The sequence below is a fragment of the Paramacrobiotus metropolitanus genome, unplaced genomic scaffold, assembly GCF_019649055.1.
Source record: "Paramacrobiotus metropolitanus isolate TYO unplaced genomic scaffold, Prichtersi_v1.0 Parri_scaffold0000016, whole genome shotgun sequence".
NCBI classification, from domain to species: domain Eukaryota; kingdom Metazoa; phylum Tardigrada; class Eutardigrada; order Parachela; family Macrobiotidae; genus Paramacrobiotus; species Paramacrobiotus metropolitanus.
In genome coordinates, this window is record NW_026570236.1 from 296,709 (window position 1) to 310,825 (window position 14,117).

The window sequence follows — 14,117 nt, forward strand, 5'->3', positions numbered from 1 at the left end:
CTTTATTCGTTGCGTGCACTGATCTCTTTGAAAAAACACAGAAGCTGCACTTGCAACCACCGTAAAATATTACAAAAAACTGCGGTCAAATTTATAAACGCAAAAATTCCATATCCCATAAAAACCGCAAAAAGCGACACAGGTATCCGTGGCCGAACAGTTGGATAAAACAAATAAAATTACCTCCACAGAAAATTAAAAACATTCCCCAACCTTCCAGTTCAAAATTCGAAAACCAGAGAATGACTCAAACTTGTTTATTCCGTCAAACCCGAGCACTTTACGTAGCTACAATTCAGCGGATACCACATCGCGCGACGGCGCTGCAGCAGTTCCGGTGTGATAAGCAATGTAGTCTCTCCGAGAACTTTGGTCCGGCGAAAGAATCCGTGTTTACTGCACACCGCCACATGCAGCCAGCCATGAGCCGTGTTAATGTCGACTGCCGGAAAAGATACAGTCTCCGCAAAGGTGGGGTTGCGCGATTTCTTCACTGTTTCCGTTTTGCGCTTCAGCCGCTCACAGTGTGGTTCGTACAGGTACAGTTTAACGTAAGGATTAGGGAATTTCGGCTTGGTTTTGCTGAGGGATAACAGATTGCGGCATGCCAGAACCGTCACGGTCAATGATTTGATCCGTTCTTCAAACGTCACTTGCAGTTTAATATCACCAAATGTTTCCTATCAAAACCGTAAAAAATCAGAAAATAAATCGCCAATAGTTTTGAAAAAAAGCAAAAAGCTGACAATACAACATCATGCTAATATTTACGCAAAAAAAAGGTATAAGTCAATAATAAACGGAGAATTAAAGCATTAATTAAACATAAGCAATTATAAACGACTCTGGTTATATTTAGTTGTTAGAACATTTTTTGCCTTTAAGTTTTCGCAAAAATTTGGGTATGGTCACAGTAGGAACACCGTAATTCATCTTTATATATTATTTCAAAACACTTGGTAATGTGCGTCGCAAAAAAAACAATTTAAAACCTTACCCGCGCAATGTGAACCTGTTGCTCTTCCATGGCACTACCACTGCCGACAGTCGATATCGAAATACCATCCAGTTTCGGAGCTCCCAGTTGCTTACTCATTTCCGGATCGCTTCCGCAGATAAATCGCGGCGTAGAGGCCACCAGCCCCACATTCTGATTGAGCGGCGCAGCATTCCCCGATGAAAGCAGAAAACCCTTTCCAGCAGCAAGGCTTTCCTCATTGCCGTCCGTCGGTGGGGTCTGCAATTTCCCCCGCACTAACGGGTCTCGGCCGGCGTCGCGCGCATCAACAGCAGCAACTTCGGGACTGGAATGAGTGCGGCGGGGTGTGTGCAGGGATTTCGGGGGCGTGTGCGAAAAGATGGCCTCACTATGAATGTGCATCAAAGTGGCTGCTTCATGCAGAGACTTTGTGATCTTGTCGGCTAACGTCGGTCGGTGAAGTTTGTCAGCTGATTTTGGCTCTGAAAAAATCCAGATTAGCTGAACCCATGAAATTCAGATCCTAAATCTATGTAAGAAGCGCTAATAAATAATCGAAAATCCAAAAGTTTAATAGTTTTATAAAATATAAACTCGTCATTTGTTGCAAAGCCGCGGCAAGAAAAATACTACAATACCGCTTTAAAATTAAATATGCTAACAATAAATTGAATACTACCAACTCTATTCAGTATCTGCTACGCCGGTATTTTCACAAATGAAATCCACGTAATTTTGTCAGGGAGGTTGACCAGAAATCACCTTAACGAATCAAATTTCTTTATCAACGTTAAAAGCATTGTTAAGATAACTGATCAGCGACAAACGCTTATTTGTACATCTGTACATGCAAGTTACTAGTTACACAACCATTTCCATTCGGCATCGCGGAAAATGACAGAAAATGTCTAAAAAACCGCTTACTAGCTGCGGGAAGTGGACGAAGCGGTCCGTGAAGACTCTGCCGGAATTTCGGACTGCAGATAATATTCATGGACGGAATGTGAGCGGCGATGAAGCGTTCTTCGGAATTCCTGGCCCTGCCGTGGAAATGAGGAATATGGTTATCCATATTACCCGGCGTGCTTGGTAATTTCCGTCCGTCGTCAATGGCCCGCTGCTTCAAACTCAGCTGCAAACTCCGCTTCAGCCCCAAGAGCGAACGCAGCACAAAGGCGGTTGTGGATATGCGCGGGATATTGTCCTTCCAGGGCATGGACTCCCCAACAGCGTTGCGGAGTTCCCTAGAAATTTAAATCATATGTGGTGCGAATCGGAAACGTTCAATTTTTTTCAAAGCTGGAACGCAAAACAAATTCACAATACATTTAGAAAAATAAGCAGGAGGAAAAATTTATTCGCCAGAAAACTATTGTTATTTAATTAAATTGTAATTTCAGTTTTAAAATTTCAGTATTTTGTCAATGCAAAAAAATTGATCAATCCAGAACAAAGATTCGTCGCTTCAAACAAGTATACATTGATATCGTAATATCTTGAAATTTTGGATCTTGTATTCGCGAGTGCTGTATTACCGGGAAAATCTAAGCAGCCCATACCATTCTTTATCACACAGCGTACACATCCATTTCTTCCCGTGAACAGATTGATTGCGGCACGCCTTGCAGACGCGCCGATGGCACGATGGACAGTTGGCGCCCGTACTGAGCAGACGCCCAAAGACCGTCATGCACAGCACACAGGAATCCTTGGCCAATGAGAAGTCTACGCGAGCATCCCGCGCGCGCTGCAGTGTCTGGATTTCATTCTTCAAGGTGCTGCAATATCAACATGAACCAATCTACCGTTCTGTTTTGGGTCGAGTAAAAACTCTAGCGACCATAGAATGCTCAGTTGCTAGACGGATGACTGTCGCTGATGGTTACCCGAGGCGCTCGTCATGCTCACGACGCAGTGTTTCATCCCGCTCCGCCACAGTCCGAATTGTCTCCCGCTCTTCTTCCGTCAATTTTTCCAGGTTCTTCAGAACAAACAATGTGATGTGCTCGTTCAAATGATCCATCAGTTAGAATGGTTACGAATCAGAATCCAAAAGATGAGAAAAGACCAGAAAGACTAAAGAGGAACCAAAAAAACTGGAAATAATATGGAAACGGTAGTAAATTTAAAAAAATATTTCTTGTCAAATATCTTGTGAACGTCCAAAAATAAAGGGGAAATCCTGCGCCCAGACGGCCAGGCCAGTGCTGTGGCGCGTTTGCTTTAATACGTCATGCAGGCACAAAATAACAATAGGTACTGTACGTACGTAAGTACCGACTGTACTTACTTCAGCCTACAGGACGCAGTGCTACGCACTCGTCAGCGCGGTCAAGTGACCACGCTTGGACTTCTGCACTGTGCAATGTACGTTTTTAAAAGCTAAAGTTAAAAAGCTTTCAAACAGTTATAAGACGTAATTGTTCTTCTACACATAATATCAAGTCTGAACAATAAAAAAACTGCGACAGCCGCAGATGTGGTAACACTGGTAAGTACTGTATGTACTGTAATTAACGATAAATCTCTCATACACTCCAAGTTTACCGGCAGATTTATTTACTTAGCTGTAACTATAACACCAGGTCATCAAGTTTAAACGTATAATTATTACTGTATTGGAAAAAAAATATTGCAGTCACATAGGTACTTTGTTTATCGTAATATTAAACTGTGCTGTCTGTACATAGTACTACATATCTATATATAATATAAATATAGTATACTCTATCTTTATGTACATATAACGTAAATATTTGTATAGCTTTAAACTTGCGTCTATTGTCTGCAACTAAACTCACGCCGCGCGGTATACTAATTATGTTTTGCGCATTACTGCCGTGGTTGTTAATCATAATTATGCCGGGTTGTTCCCGATACACGTATGAAAGGATTTTTGTTCTTCTGTTTCCAGGGCGGTCCCCTTTCTTTCTGCTTTGTCTACGTAATTAGTCACAAGTTATTTTAATATGCAGTGCAAACAGAAACGTGTTTCCATAATTTTGCCCGCTGGAGTCGCGCGTCCGACCTTCGGCTAGTGTTGATTTCCCAGTCGTGTCATCATCCTGCTTACTTTAATCCGTATCCTTCTTTCGTGACAAAATTCATATGTCATGTCACGCTACGCAGGAAACGATGCAAATTGACATGCATTCTATTTTCATGGATATGCCATTGTTGCGAAGTGTGGATGTGTGCCTGCATCGCCAAGCAGGACATTCGTGTGCATGTACCGTATATAAGGACATCTCCAAAGTGTCAACGCTTGTATATGTTTTGTGGAAGCTGTTGTGTGCTGGATTAAGGTGGCCTTATACCCGGGTGTTAATTTGACCATTTCGCCAGCCAATATGGATCGGAGGGAAGTGGCCCGGGCTATTGCTTCCCACCGGGGGTGTGGGTCTCGTGTGGTGTTGCTATTGTTTCCAGTTCTATTACTGCTGGTGCACACCGGAAATGCCGCTGAACCGACGTCTTTGTCTGAGCGGAATGAGGTAAGCGGTTTCCGCAGCCGTTGTGGTGTTCGGAAAAATCCTTCATCGGATGTTTTTACGAAAAAAATGAATAGGTTAATTATTTTCAGTGGGACGTAAACAGTGGTGACACTCGCCTTTAAGTCTATGTATACCTATTACCAGAATGACGTGCATGAGTGTGCATTTACCGCATTGTCGACTATCGTATGGGTAACCCTGTTCGTCTGTTACAATACAAAGTTAAAAAGTTTTCGCCATATAAAAAATTTCTTACTGAAGTTGCTGTTAGATCATGATGTTGTTTTTGAATTGATATTTAATCGTTTTTCTTTACATTACAAGTTCATCGCATTTAATGTGCGCCGGTACAGCTAGTAGGCAGCGCCGCATCGATGACCTTTCCTAATAAAAAAAATGACTTACGTATTTGCATACTTATTATAGTTACGTATTTGCAAATTAGATGTGGCATGTTTTACGGCAAAGATATCAAAAACATATCAACAACGGCAACAGGATTCGTCCGTAAGCGTGCAGTACCGTAAATACATGTACTATACTAGAAGTACAGGATACAAAATAGCGTGTGCAATGAAAAGATTTGGAAACTTTGTTCGGTCACAGCAGACGAATTTTTTTAGTGATCAAAGTGACGTTTAAAAGAATAGCTGCAAACGGTAACAAATTTTACAAGTTGACTAATGGGTTTTTGATAGGCCAACTCGCCATCGGATAACGGCGGTACTCCTGCCCAACCGGAAGTACATCGTCAGCCCTTCGTTAAGCGTCCTTTCTGCAACATCTATGGCGGCTGTTCAGCCGCATACCAACTGGGTTCCCGTAAACGCTGGCTGTTTGCCCCTAGCGCTGCCGGTGGTGGTGGTGGTAGTGGTGCGTCATCCGCAGAAGGTACCTTTGTCCGTTCGACAAATAATGCGGCCAATATGCCCAGTGAAAAGGAGCTGGATGACGCACTAACCGTAATCGCCGCCGCGGAGGGCAGTTTCCTCAAGAATGCCTATCGAGCACGTCTTCGGGACCTATTTCGTCCCTAAATATAAAAGGTCAATGAGGCGGAAACTCTATTTTTAAACTGGGAAAGCATACCGATGTAAAGAGTGTACAGCGTACCAATGGTGTCACGTAGTAGTCGGCATTAAGCGTTTTTCCGTAGTTTTTGATTTGCATATGATCAATAAATCCTGCTGACGTACACTTTCCGCTCATCAACATGAATGAGCACGAATTATTTGAACAGTTATTTGTTAAGAACACATGCATGATAACAATTTGGGAATATATGGGTGGACGTTTGCGTAATATGTGTTAGCAGCAGCTTTGATTTGTTGCACGCATATTGGTTTACGGTGCATAATGAGATCGCTATTAAATGAAAACCTGCAGCCAGCATCTGTTGCATGTGATTATTATATCGCACAATACAAGCTACTACACTGGCGTTCCCGTTAATCATGCAAGAGACCAGTAAAACTCAAAATTGCTTCTCCTCGCAATTATTATACCTGCATGCTTTACAGACACTGCTAACCGCGTTGCCGCGAAATAAATTGTTCTGGAAATTGCTAATTTGTATCTGTAGATTACTTCGCTGTTGTGCTGTTTGATAATTTGCAACTACCAATGTTGTACCAATAACAGCTCGAGATTTGTAATAGCCATAATACAGGAATAGCTGAACTGTAAAAATTCTTTACTCTTACTCGCAGCATCAACGTCGAACTCTCAATATCAGAATACATTAATTATTAACCCATAATTAGATTTGGATATATGTATCTGTATATCAGTTCCCGAAGTAAATAAGTATATGACTCAGAGTTATATTTTGAACCTTTTAAGTCAATGTAGCCTTTCTTTGTTCGAATTCTGCACCAGCCCGTTATGTAAAATTATTATGGCCATTTTAATGAAAATTCACTGTCTGTGCTGTTTCAATCTATGTTATGGAAGGAAAATTTTGTGTGTCTGCTTTCCCCTACAGGTCACACAGTGAACCAGAGTTTATTTGCCTCATTGTATACGAGCAGCCTGCGTTGGCGTACATACACCTTCATGCGCACAGATTAAAATTTGTTTAGCTGATTATGTATATAACAAATTTTGTAAAACAACCGGAAGAAAAAAAGGTATTTACTTACTAGATAAAATATCATGACAGCATTTGAATAGATAAGTTCGATGTAATACACAGTTCAAATATACTAAAAGATACAAGATCAACTGGATAAAGAATATCCAGTGCGTTTTCATGTTAAATGACAACATGCAGCAACAAACTATAGGTTATGGCGAAAGCGACATTATAATTAATTACACATGCAATCACATTATAAATCGGACGATTTGTTTATTGGTTGCTGTTCAGGTTGCAGAACTTTGGCCGGCTGACAGCTCCACGTGTACGGTAAGGTCCGGATTGGAAAGGTCATGTTCATATTATACAGCGATCTGGTGGCTGGTTACTGCCGTAAAATGGCCAACTGGCGTAAGCGATTTACGTCTTTGGGGTACAGGTCATCCGACGGTAAAAAAGCGGCTACATCCTTGTCCATCATTGGTGCTTCCTCGCTCGCCCATCGTTTACTGTTGCCAAAACGCCCGGCCCCGCCGCATCCACCGAACCGATTGCAAAAAGGCCGCTTGGCCATCAGGAATCGCGTGTAAGGCTTGATCGATGGTTCAGGCTGCACAAAAAAAAGTTTGTTGAGAACTAAGGTTTCGCATCCACGTTAAAGTTTGTTGAGAACTAAGGTTTCGCATCCACATTAAGGTTATGTAGTTCCAAAATAGCAGTTACTCGTAGGAGTTCCTTATGTACGTACGTAATTACGTTTAGTAAATATTTTTCCGATTAAATCGTAATTAACTGCCGATTGAAAGAACTTGACCAGCTGATGTAAGTACGAGTATCTAGACGAAGTTCGTGCACTGACCGTTTTGCGACTATATTTAGCTCTTCATACCCCCAGATTTCCGATTTTATTAATATCAGATTAGCATTGCAGTACAGTGTGCATAAACATACAGGCAGCACTATGCAGGCAGCAGAAGTGCTAGCTTCAGCACCAAAGGAACTGACCTTTAATTTAATTTTATTGTGTTAATCGAACATGGTACGTTATTAACAAATTGCGAATATATTCGAAGACATCTGAGCTGTAATGGCAAATAAAATGCTTGAGCGCACGTAAATTCATTGGTTTTCTCGGGACTTGCAAAGTCACTGCAAATCAAATATCAAAAATTCGAAAAATATGTAAAGCTTAGACCGGTCCGATATTTAATTCTGGAGAACAATCGGAGGTTATACATGTGCTTGCAAACTTGATATAATCCTGATACCGGCAAAATATTTAATGTTCGGATTCTTAGCAACTTTACTCAGTACCTAATGTTTGGTATCACTGAAAGCGCAGAAAGGTCACGCTTGAAAATCAGCTAAGTTTAGAAATTAGTAACAAATGTCTATTCAAAATCAAATAAAACATGTACATGACTTGCCTCGGACGTATCCAAGCTGATGGGGAGGACGGCCATACCGGCAACAAGGACATCCGTAATCAGCAGTACACACACTACAACCTTGACCATCAGACGCAGAGCGGGAAACATTATAGCACCCAGGTGACCCGCGAAATGGCGCAAATTAGTGAAGATGTTCCACACAATGTTCGTGATCGCAGTGTTTATAGGGGAGCAACTAGCAAACTTGGTTGGATAACTGGCCATTTATCAAGGCTATTTATCCTGTGCGATCATGAGGCCATAATACCCGTTAAACGTCACCAATTCCCTGATCATTTCCGGTGGCATTCATTGCTACACCTTCTACCCTTCAACACAGCACGGGATGCGGACAAAAAACCGGCAATGGTGAACGCACTTCTTTTTGTCCTCACGGTGTATTAATCCCCACTCTACGCAGAACTAACGCATTTAGTTTAGGGATGTTCGTCGCCAAATATTATAGGATCAGCCAGGGCTAAAATTGCATAATTTACAATTTAATTGTATTTCTCGCAGCGTAATAACGCCATTTGTTTTTGCACTGCTGCACTACCACTGTTTTCCGGAATTTCAGGAATCAATTAAATGTGCATTTTTTTGAAATTGTTTGGTCTACCAGACTCTACTGTATCCACGAAAGAATATATCACAGAAGTGAATTACTTCGCAGGCGGTTTAACGTTGCCCCACACATTTTTCGATTTCGATTTTTTTTACTGCAGTTACCAAATAATGTCCTAGCTCAGTTACTTATTTAATTGCTTTCTTAATTTTAATAATAATTAAAACCAAGTGTTTGCACCGTTAAATCCCGTCTGGGCAGCATTACAAAAACGTTTACAAGTATCCAACGCAAATCAAAGCATCACTGCTGCAAAAATATCACAGAGCAGGTGAAAGAACCAAGCGCAAAAAGACCACAGTTTTACGAAATCAAAGCTCGTGCGGCAAATCAGGAAAGCCAGAAACAAAAGGCAAGAAAACATTCCCTGACGTTAATTATGAGCAAAATTCCATCCTGTATACTCCGTCCTGCAGTCCAATGTACATTTCGAAGGGTGTAAAGCACAATCCATATACCGAGCAGTTTGCTTTAGTTTCTCCATGTTTTTGCACAATGGAATGAGTCTAAATAAAAAAAACATATTGTGAATGCTACTTTTACTGCTAATTTATGTAATAATATTAGAAACGAACCGTTCTCAAATGCATGTCCTTATTTAATCTTTCAGTTATTATTACTGCGCATTTGCGCTCATGAAATCGCTAACATTTTTTGCTATTTACAGTAGTTCAATACTACGCTTTATGTCTTTAGCAATAATTTGAGTATAAATCGTTTGATTTAACAGATCACAATAAACAACTTCCAATGCGCACTAAGCCATCCACAGAAAATAAGAGTTCGTCTATTTACGTTTTTCGTTCTTTCATGCCTTTTCGAATCTTTCCCTAAATAAACTTCCGTGACTACTTGCCTGAATAGGATAGCGGGCGTATCGACGGTCCCACAAACAAACGGCGTTATAATTAGCGTGACCGGTGGCAATGGTGTAAGCGCCATCGGTGCAAAAGCAATACACAGCCGAGTCCAGGTCAGAATCCAGTTCATCCACACAACGATACTGCAAAAGCAAATAATCGCGATGGTAATGCCGTCATGACGAGCTCAAACATAAACAAGCCGAAATGTCCCCAATCTGGTTGCAGCAAATAAACCACGAACAGGAACCTCGGATGAATCTAAGCTGATTGCAAAATTTTCAGTTCAAAGTTAATTACGTTACCCAGTTCCTAAATTTTCCTAAAAGCCTGATAATTTATTTCAAACCACGTACGTATTTGATTTTAATGTAAATATTAGTTTTGTTATCTCATAAATATTCCTGCTTACCCTCAAGTAACAATTTCGTAGCATACGCCCACTGAAAGTCTTCCCTAAACCAAATCTACGAATTCCGAAAACCGCGATTTTAATTTATCAGTTGATCACAAGCGGCAACCGAAATACCGGTAATTGTATGTGTCCGTAATTTTCTGCCGAAATGCGATTAAATCATTACAAAAATCAACAGTATGTCAAGGCCATCATTATCTATAAACTATCTCTATATAATCATTTCCGGTACAGCTAAGCTGATAAAAATCACTCGCAGTTTTCAGGTGCCTTGCCAATAAAAGCGGTTCTCCTGGCTTCGCAAGTGCCAGACATAGTTGCTCCGTTGTGCCGAAACATTTACCCTAAAAATGCATTTATTCGTCCTGCTCGTCGTTGTACTGGCCGCTTCGGCCCACGCTGCCCGTAAACCGGCGGATCCGGAACCCAACCCAACCAAATGGTCGCAGATCCGCGGGACGGGCACACAGATTTCCGCCCGTGGCGAGATCATACCGGTGTGGATTATTAATAAGCACAAAGAGCTGCTGCGACGGGACTTCACCAACGGCGGATGGGCACTGGAGAAAGACAACGTACACCACGTGGGAGCCAGCTTTGACGAGTCAGCTTGGATTGTACTGGGCAACAGCTGGAAGGTGCAACGCGGACGAGGCGGTCTGTGGACGACGGTGGAGGATGCACCGAAACTGCGACAAATTGCTGGGCGCAGCTACTATGAAGCCATCGGTAAGGCGCGGGAATGGTTTGTCCTCTTACGCATTATCACCAGAATAAATAGAATTATCCAATAAGTTTTTGAGTAGTACTGTGTCCCGAAATCATGGTAAAAAATTGGAACTAACACTAATGATTTGTATAAAGCAGAAGTTAAAGAAAACTAATAACGCAAATCACTAAAATTTTAGTGGAAACCGTAAATAAATGTAAATGCTCGTTATACGAGTATTTTCAATGCCGGTAAAAGATATTACGTAACTATTTCCGTTCGTTCTTAAATAATATTTCTATCTTTTAATGCATTTTCATGCTCTTAAGGTTAATGCGATAAATTACTGTCATTCACAGGCGTGGACAATAACGAGGACATCTACCACTTCATTGAGGAGAAATGGCGTAAACTCCCAGGGAAAGCCGTGTACGCCGCTATCGGAATCGACGGTGCAATCTGGGTAATCAACCGTGAGCAAAGCATTTTCCATTGGGACTGGGCGCGCAATGACTGGGACGTGGTGGAGGGAAAAGCTGTCAACGTAGATGTGTACAACACCCATCGCGTCATCGTCAGCAACAAAGATCATGACATGTTCACCTGGACCGGCAGCAACTGGAAGAAGGAAGACGCCAAATGCGTGCAGGCCTCCATTACCAGCAACAACATTTTTTGCATCCGAAAGAAAGGAGCAGTCGATAACGAGATTTACCGAAACTGAATTTAAAAATGACTGGGGAAATGAGTTTTACCACAGTCTAACTCAACAAAATTAGCAGAAGAACTGCTCATACGAACGGAAATAAATTATCAAAATCACCGTTTTGTACATACGCAAAAGAGGAGCAGCATTCAATTTAATAAGTTCAAATCACATTCAGCGAAACCGGCATACCATCACTTACAGCTATAAGAAAAAGAAGAACAAATCCAAATTAAGTAATCTACCTCTCTTAGATCCCAAATCCGCAAGAGTCCGTCGTGTCCACCACAAATCAGTGTATTATCATCAGTAAACATGGCAGTGAGTATTCCAAAACCATGTCGAAATCCACGATTTAGATTGCGCAGGACGGCCTCTGCACACAAAACATCAAGTGAAAGTTGGTGCGCTGAGTCTAATTTTTCAAAAGGGCAGAACCTTAAAAACTTCAATGACACTGCATAGAAATCTGATTCAGAGCCATGCACTGCAAACCAAAGCTTGCCGAAACTTAGAAATGTACCGATAAAAAGTACGTATAATTATCATGTTTTACTATTAAACTGGAGCGTCAACATGCAGGGACGTAGCGCACCAGTAGTTCCAGTACGAAGATATAAACGCTTACCTGACTGGAAATCGAAAATTCGTAAATTGCACTGTTCCATAAGAAAAGGATCTCTTGCGCGAGTACTCAATCGTAAGAGCGGACTACGGGTTGTACCGGATGTTCCGATGGCCACTAGGGGAGCCCTACGATGCGGTGCCACACACCAAATCCGATCATCCAAATTTGCCAGCAATAGGGGGGATTTCTTATCTAAAAATAAGAGTGTTTCAATTCGGTATGCTAGCAGCGTGGCAAAAACGTCGCATGCACTTCATAATCCGAAAATTGCATGTATTAATGTTCAGAGAGAGAAAATTATCTGTCTCGCAACTTCCTTATAATCATAAGTCAAAACTGCATAATAATTAAACGTGTACTACCACTACGAATAAAATAGCACCATAAATAAGAGATGTTTTAACGGTGTAACAAATAGTTATAGCGACAAGTGATAGTGACAGTACTACCGAACTCAGAACTGTCCCTAATTTGGCGTAAGAGTACCTAAATCGAAGAAGGAGACCGTATGATCACGAGATCCACTAAACAATAAACTATCCCGAACTGCAACGGAATGGACATCCGATAAGTGTGGACGGCATTCGTATCTGCTTTGGAAAGTCGATTCAGCTTCCACGACAGTAATAGAGCCATTCCTAGAAAGAAAAAATCTCCTTACTAAATTTAACTTCTGAAGTAACAGCTCTGGAAAACTGCTGAAGTGATGTAAACATCAAGTGATAACTGTAACGGAATTAAGCAATACGAAAAATTTTAAATTCAAAACATGTAACTTCAAATTAATTAATCATTACGTTTCTCTTGCACGGTTGCACCAGAGATGTATGATGGTGCATTACGAACAACAAAAATTAGGGCATCAAATTTGTCATTGTCAAACAAAAAATCTTAGAAACTTCTTGTATAAATGACAACTGGTTGCGTGTGCTTAATTTTGAAAAAATATTGGTTCCTGAATTTTGGTGAAAATCAAGAGAAAAGTTACCAATGCCCCGCCACCAAGTATCGTGCGGATACCGTGAAATCCCCAATGTGTCGTGCGGGATCAGAGCATTCCAGGTAGCTCGTGAAGCGCGCCGCATCGGTCGTCAGAGAAGCATCGACAAACTGCCACGGGAGCTGCATTATCTTCTCTAGACTGCACGTCCAAATGCCCCGATCATCCAGCAGCACGCGATGCATGCAAAGTGGGCTCTTGTGATTAATGCCAGCAGCCAACTGGTATAAGTAGGTCGTTCGACTTTTCTTCATTTTCCGCTCTTTAAAGCCATAAATCAATTGGCACTGCGTTTTGGCTGGCAATGACTTCCACACCATGCAAATGCTGCAAAAGTAAACGCAATTAATTAATCAACGCCACACATGGCGCAAACAGTAATTTTACAGTGATCAGGTAGCCAGACTGTAAGACACACAGGGAGTCACACGAGTCACACCTTATCACGTAAACCCAGTGTGTACATTAGCTTTTTTACCACCAAATTAATTACCTTTTTACCACTGAATTACTTAATTGAATGAATCTAAAGACAAATGAATGCGTTTATGGAAGTCAACAGATTTGTCTAGCACGCACGATGCATGAGATTTGCTGGCAAATTCTACATACCGTTCCGTGTTTCCTGAGCCCATACTGGGACCTTGAACGGGCAGAAATGTGCTGCGGATTATCTTGCGCCATAGTATTTCATCCGCACAGAGGGATCGCAGTTCGTGGCACGCTTGCGATAGACGCCCTAGCGATGGAAGATCACAAAAGTTGAAAATCTTCAATACGATTTCCAAAGGCAACTCCAGCAAGCCGAGTGCGTCCTGCTGAATGCTTCTGGATGTCGACATGGACGGAATCGATGGCTCTCTGCTTCTCAAAGTAATTTACAGTGTTTACAAAACGCAAGGATTTTTCAACCTGAAACCATAGCTGAAAGTTTACATGGATTAGAATATTTGTATAGTAACTACAAAACAAGCATAAAATACATAAAATTGATAATAAATTAAGTGACAAATCACAAAAGTAAAACGAAAACAAACGAAGTAGCTTAGTAGTTTTGATGGACAGCCAGATCGGGTATCAGTTGCGCAAGTAAAGTGGTCGCCTCGTCACAGTGGTTGCCAGTGGTTGCATCGATTTTGTGAACAAAGAGCAGCACTCGACAGTTCTCCCCGGGCGGGAGTGCCGGCAGCGCCG

The 14,117-nt window shown here is 41.5% G+C and overlaps 5 protein-coding genes across 5 annotated transcripts; 2 read left to right on the forward strand and 3 right to left on the reverse strand.

Moving 5' to 3' along the window:
- Nucleotides 1-3,134, reverse strand: LOC129585306 (uncharacterized). Its single transcript, XM_055477942.1, has 5 exons — nucleotides 2,866-3,134; nucleotides 2,539-2,757; nucleotides 1,904-2,223; nucleotides 998-1,461; nucleotides 1-680 (listed from the first exon to the last, which is right to left on the reverse strand). Exons 1-5 carry the CDS (start codon nucleotides 3,000-3,002, stop codon nucleotides 258-260), a joined length of 1,563 nt encoding a protein of 520 aa, XP_055333917.1. The 5' UTR covers nucleotides 3,003-3,134; the 3' UTR covers nucleotides 1-257.
- A 1,099-nt stretch (nucleotides 3,135-4,233) lies between these two features.
- On the forward strand, nucleotides 4,234-5,954 carry LOC129585330 (uncharacterized). The gene is made up of 2 exons (XM_055477972.1): nucleotides 4,234-4,473; nucleotides 5,172-5,954. Exons 1-2 carry the CDS (start codon nucleotides 4,330-4,332, stop codon nucleotides 5,508-5,510), a joined length of 483 nt encoding a protein of 160 aa, XP_055333947.1. The 5' UTR covers nucleotides 4,234-4,329; the 3' UTR covers nucleotides 5,511-5,954.
- Nucleotides 5,955-6,477: 523 nt separating this feature from the next.
- On the reverse strand, nucleotides 6,478-8,186 carry LOC129585261 (uncharacterized). Its single transcript, XM_055477882.1, has 2 exons — nucleotides 7,978-8,186; nucleotides 6,478-7,160 (listed from the first exon to the last, which is right to left on the reverse strand). Exons 1-2 carry the CDS (start codon nucleotides 8,086-8,088, stop codon nucleotides 6,936-6,938), a joined length of 336 nt encoding a protein of 111 aa, XP_055333857.1. The 5' UTR covers nucleotides 8,089-8,186; the 3' UTR covers nucleotides 6,478-6,935.
- A 539-nt stretch (nucleotides 8,187-8,725) lies between these two features.
- On the reverse strand, nucleotides 8,726-13,980 carry LOC129585259 (F-box/WD repeat-containing protein 4-like). Its single transcript, XM_055477880.1, has 7 exons — nucleotides 13,536-13,980; nucleotides 12,912-13,250; nucleotides 12,410-12,561; nucleotides 11,924-12,115; nucleotides 11,541-11,671; nucleotides 9,462-9,608; nucleotides 8,726-9,111 (listed from the first exon to the last, which is right to left on the reverse strand). The coding sequence occupies exons 1-7, from the start codon at nucleotides 13,763-13,765 to the stop codon at nucleotides 8,983-8,985; spliced, it is 1,320 nt and encodes a 439-aa protein (XP_055333855.1). The 5' UTR covers nucleotides 13,766-13,980; the 3' UTR covers nucleotides 8,726-8,982.
- Nucleotides 10,152-11,412, forward strand: LOC129585260 (tectonin-2-like). Its single transcript, XM_055477881.1, has 2 exons — nucleotides 10,152-10,609; nucleotides 10,949-11,412. The coding sequence occupies exons 1-2, from the start codon at nucleotides 10,231-10,233 to the stop codon at nucleotides 11,311-11,313; spliced, it is 744 nt and encodes a 247-aa protein (XP_055333856.1). The 5' UTR covers nucleotides 10,152-10,230; the 3' UTR covers nucleotides 11,314-11,412.
- Nucleotides 13,981-14,117: the final 137 nt, after the last annotated feature.

Coding starts and splice junctions, on each gene's coding strand:
- LOC129585306 (XM_055477942.1), bottom strand. CDS start 3,002: ATGGATCATTTGAACGAGCACATCACATTGTTTGTTCTGAAGAACCTG. Junction 2,224..2,538: donor ACGCTGTGTGATAAAGAATG/GTATGGGCTGCT, acceptor TTAAATTTCTAG/GGAACTCCGCAACGCTGTTG. Junction 1,462..1,903: donor TCGTCCACTTCCCGCAGCTA/GTAAGCGGTTTT, acceptor GGATTTTTTCAG/AGCCAAAATCAGCTGACAAA.
- LOC129585330 (XM_055477972.1), top strand. CDS start 4,330: ATGGATCGGAGGGAAGTGGCCCGGGCTATTGCTTCCCACCGGGGGTGT. Junction 4,474..5,171: donor CTTTGTCTGAGCGGAATGAG/GTAAGCGGTTTC, acceptor GGTTTTTGATAG/GCCAACTCGCCATCGGATAA.
- LOC129585261 (XM_055477882.1), bottom strand. CDS start 8,088: ATGTTTCCCGCTCTGCGTCTGATGGTCAAGGTTGTAGTGTGTGTACTG. Junction 7,161..7,977: donor TCAGCTTGGATACGTCCGAG/GCAAGTCATGTA, acceptor TTTTTTGTGCAG/CCTGAACCATCGATCAAGCC.
- LOC129585260 (XM_055477881.1), top strand. CDS start 10,231: ATGCATTTATTCGTCCTGCTCGTCGTTGTACTGGCCGCTTCGGCCCAC. Junction 10,610..10,948: donor CAGCTACTATGAAGCCATCG/GTAAGGCGCGGG, acceptor TGTCATTCACAG/GCGTGGACAATAACGAGGAC.
- LOC129585259 (XM_055477880.1), bottom strand. CDS start 13,765: ATGTCGACATCCAGAAGCATTCAGCAGGACGCACTCGGCTTGCTGGAG. Junction 13,251..13,535: donor GGCTCAGGAAACACGGAACG/GTATGTAGAATT, acceptor TTACTTTTGCAG/CATTTGCATGGTGTGGAAGT. Junction 11,672..11,923: donor AATTTTCGATTTCCAGTCAG/GTAAGCGTTTAT, acceptor TTTTGTGTGCAG/AGGCCGTCCTGCGCAATCTA.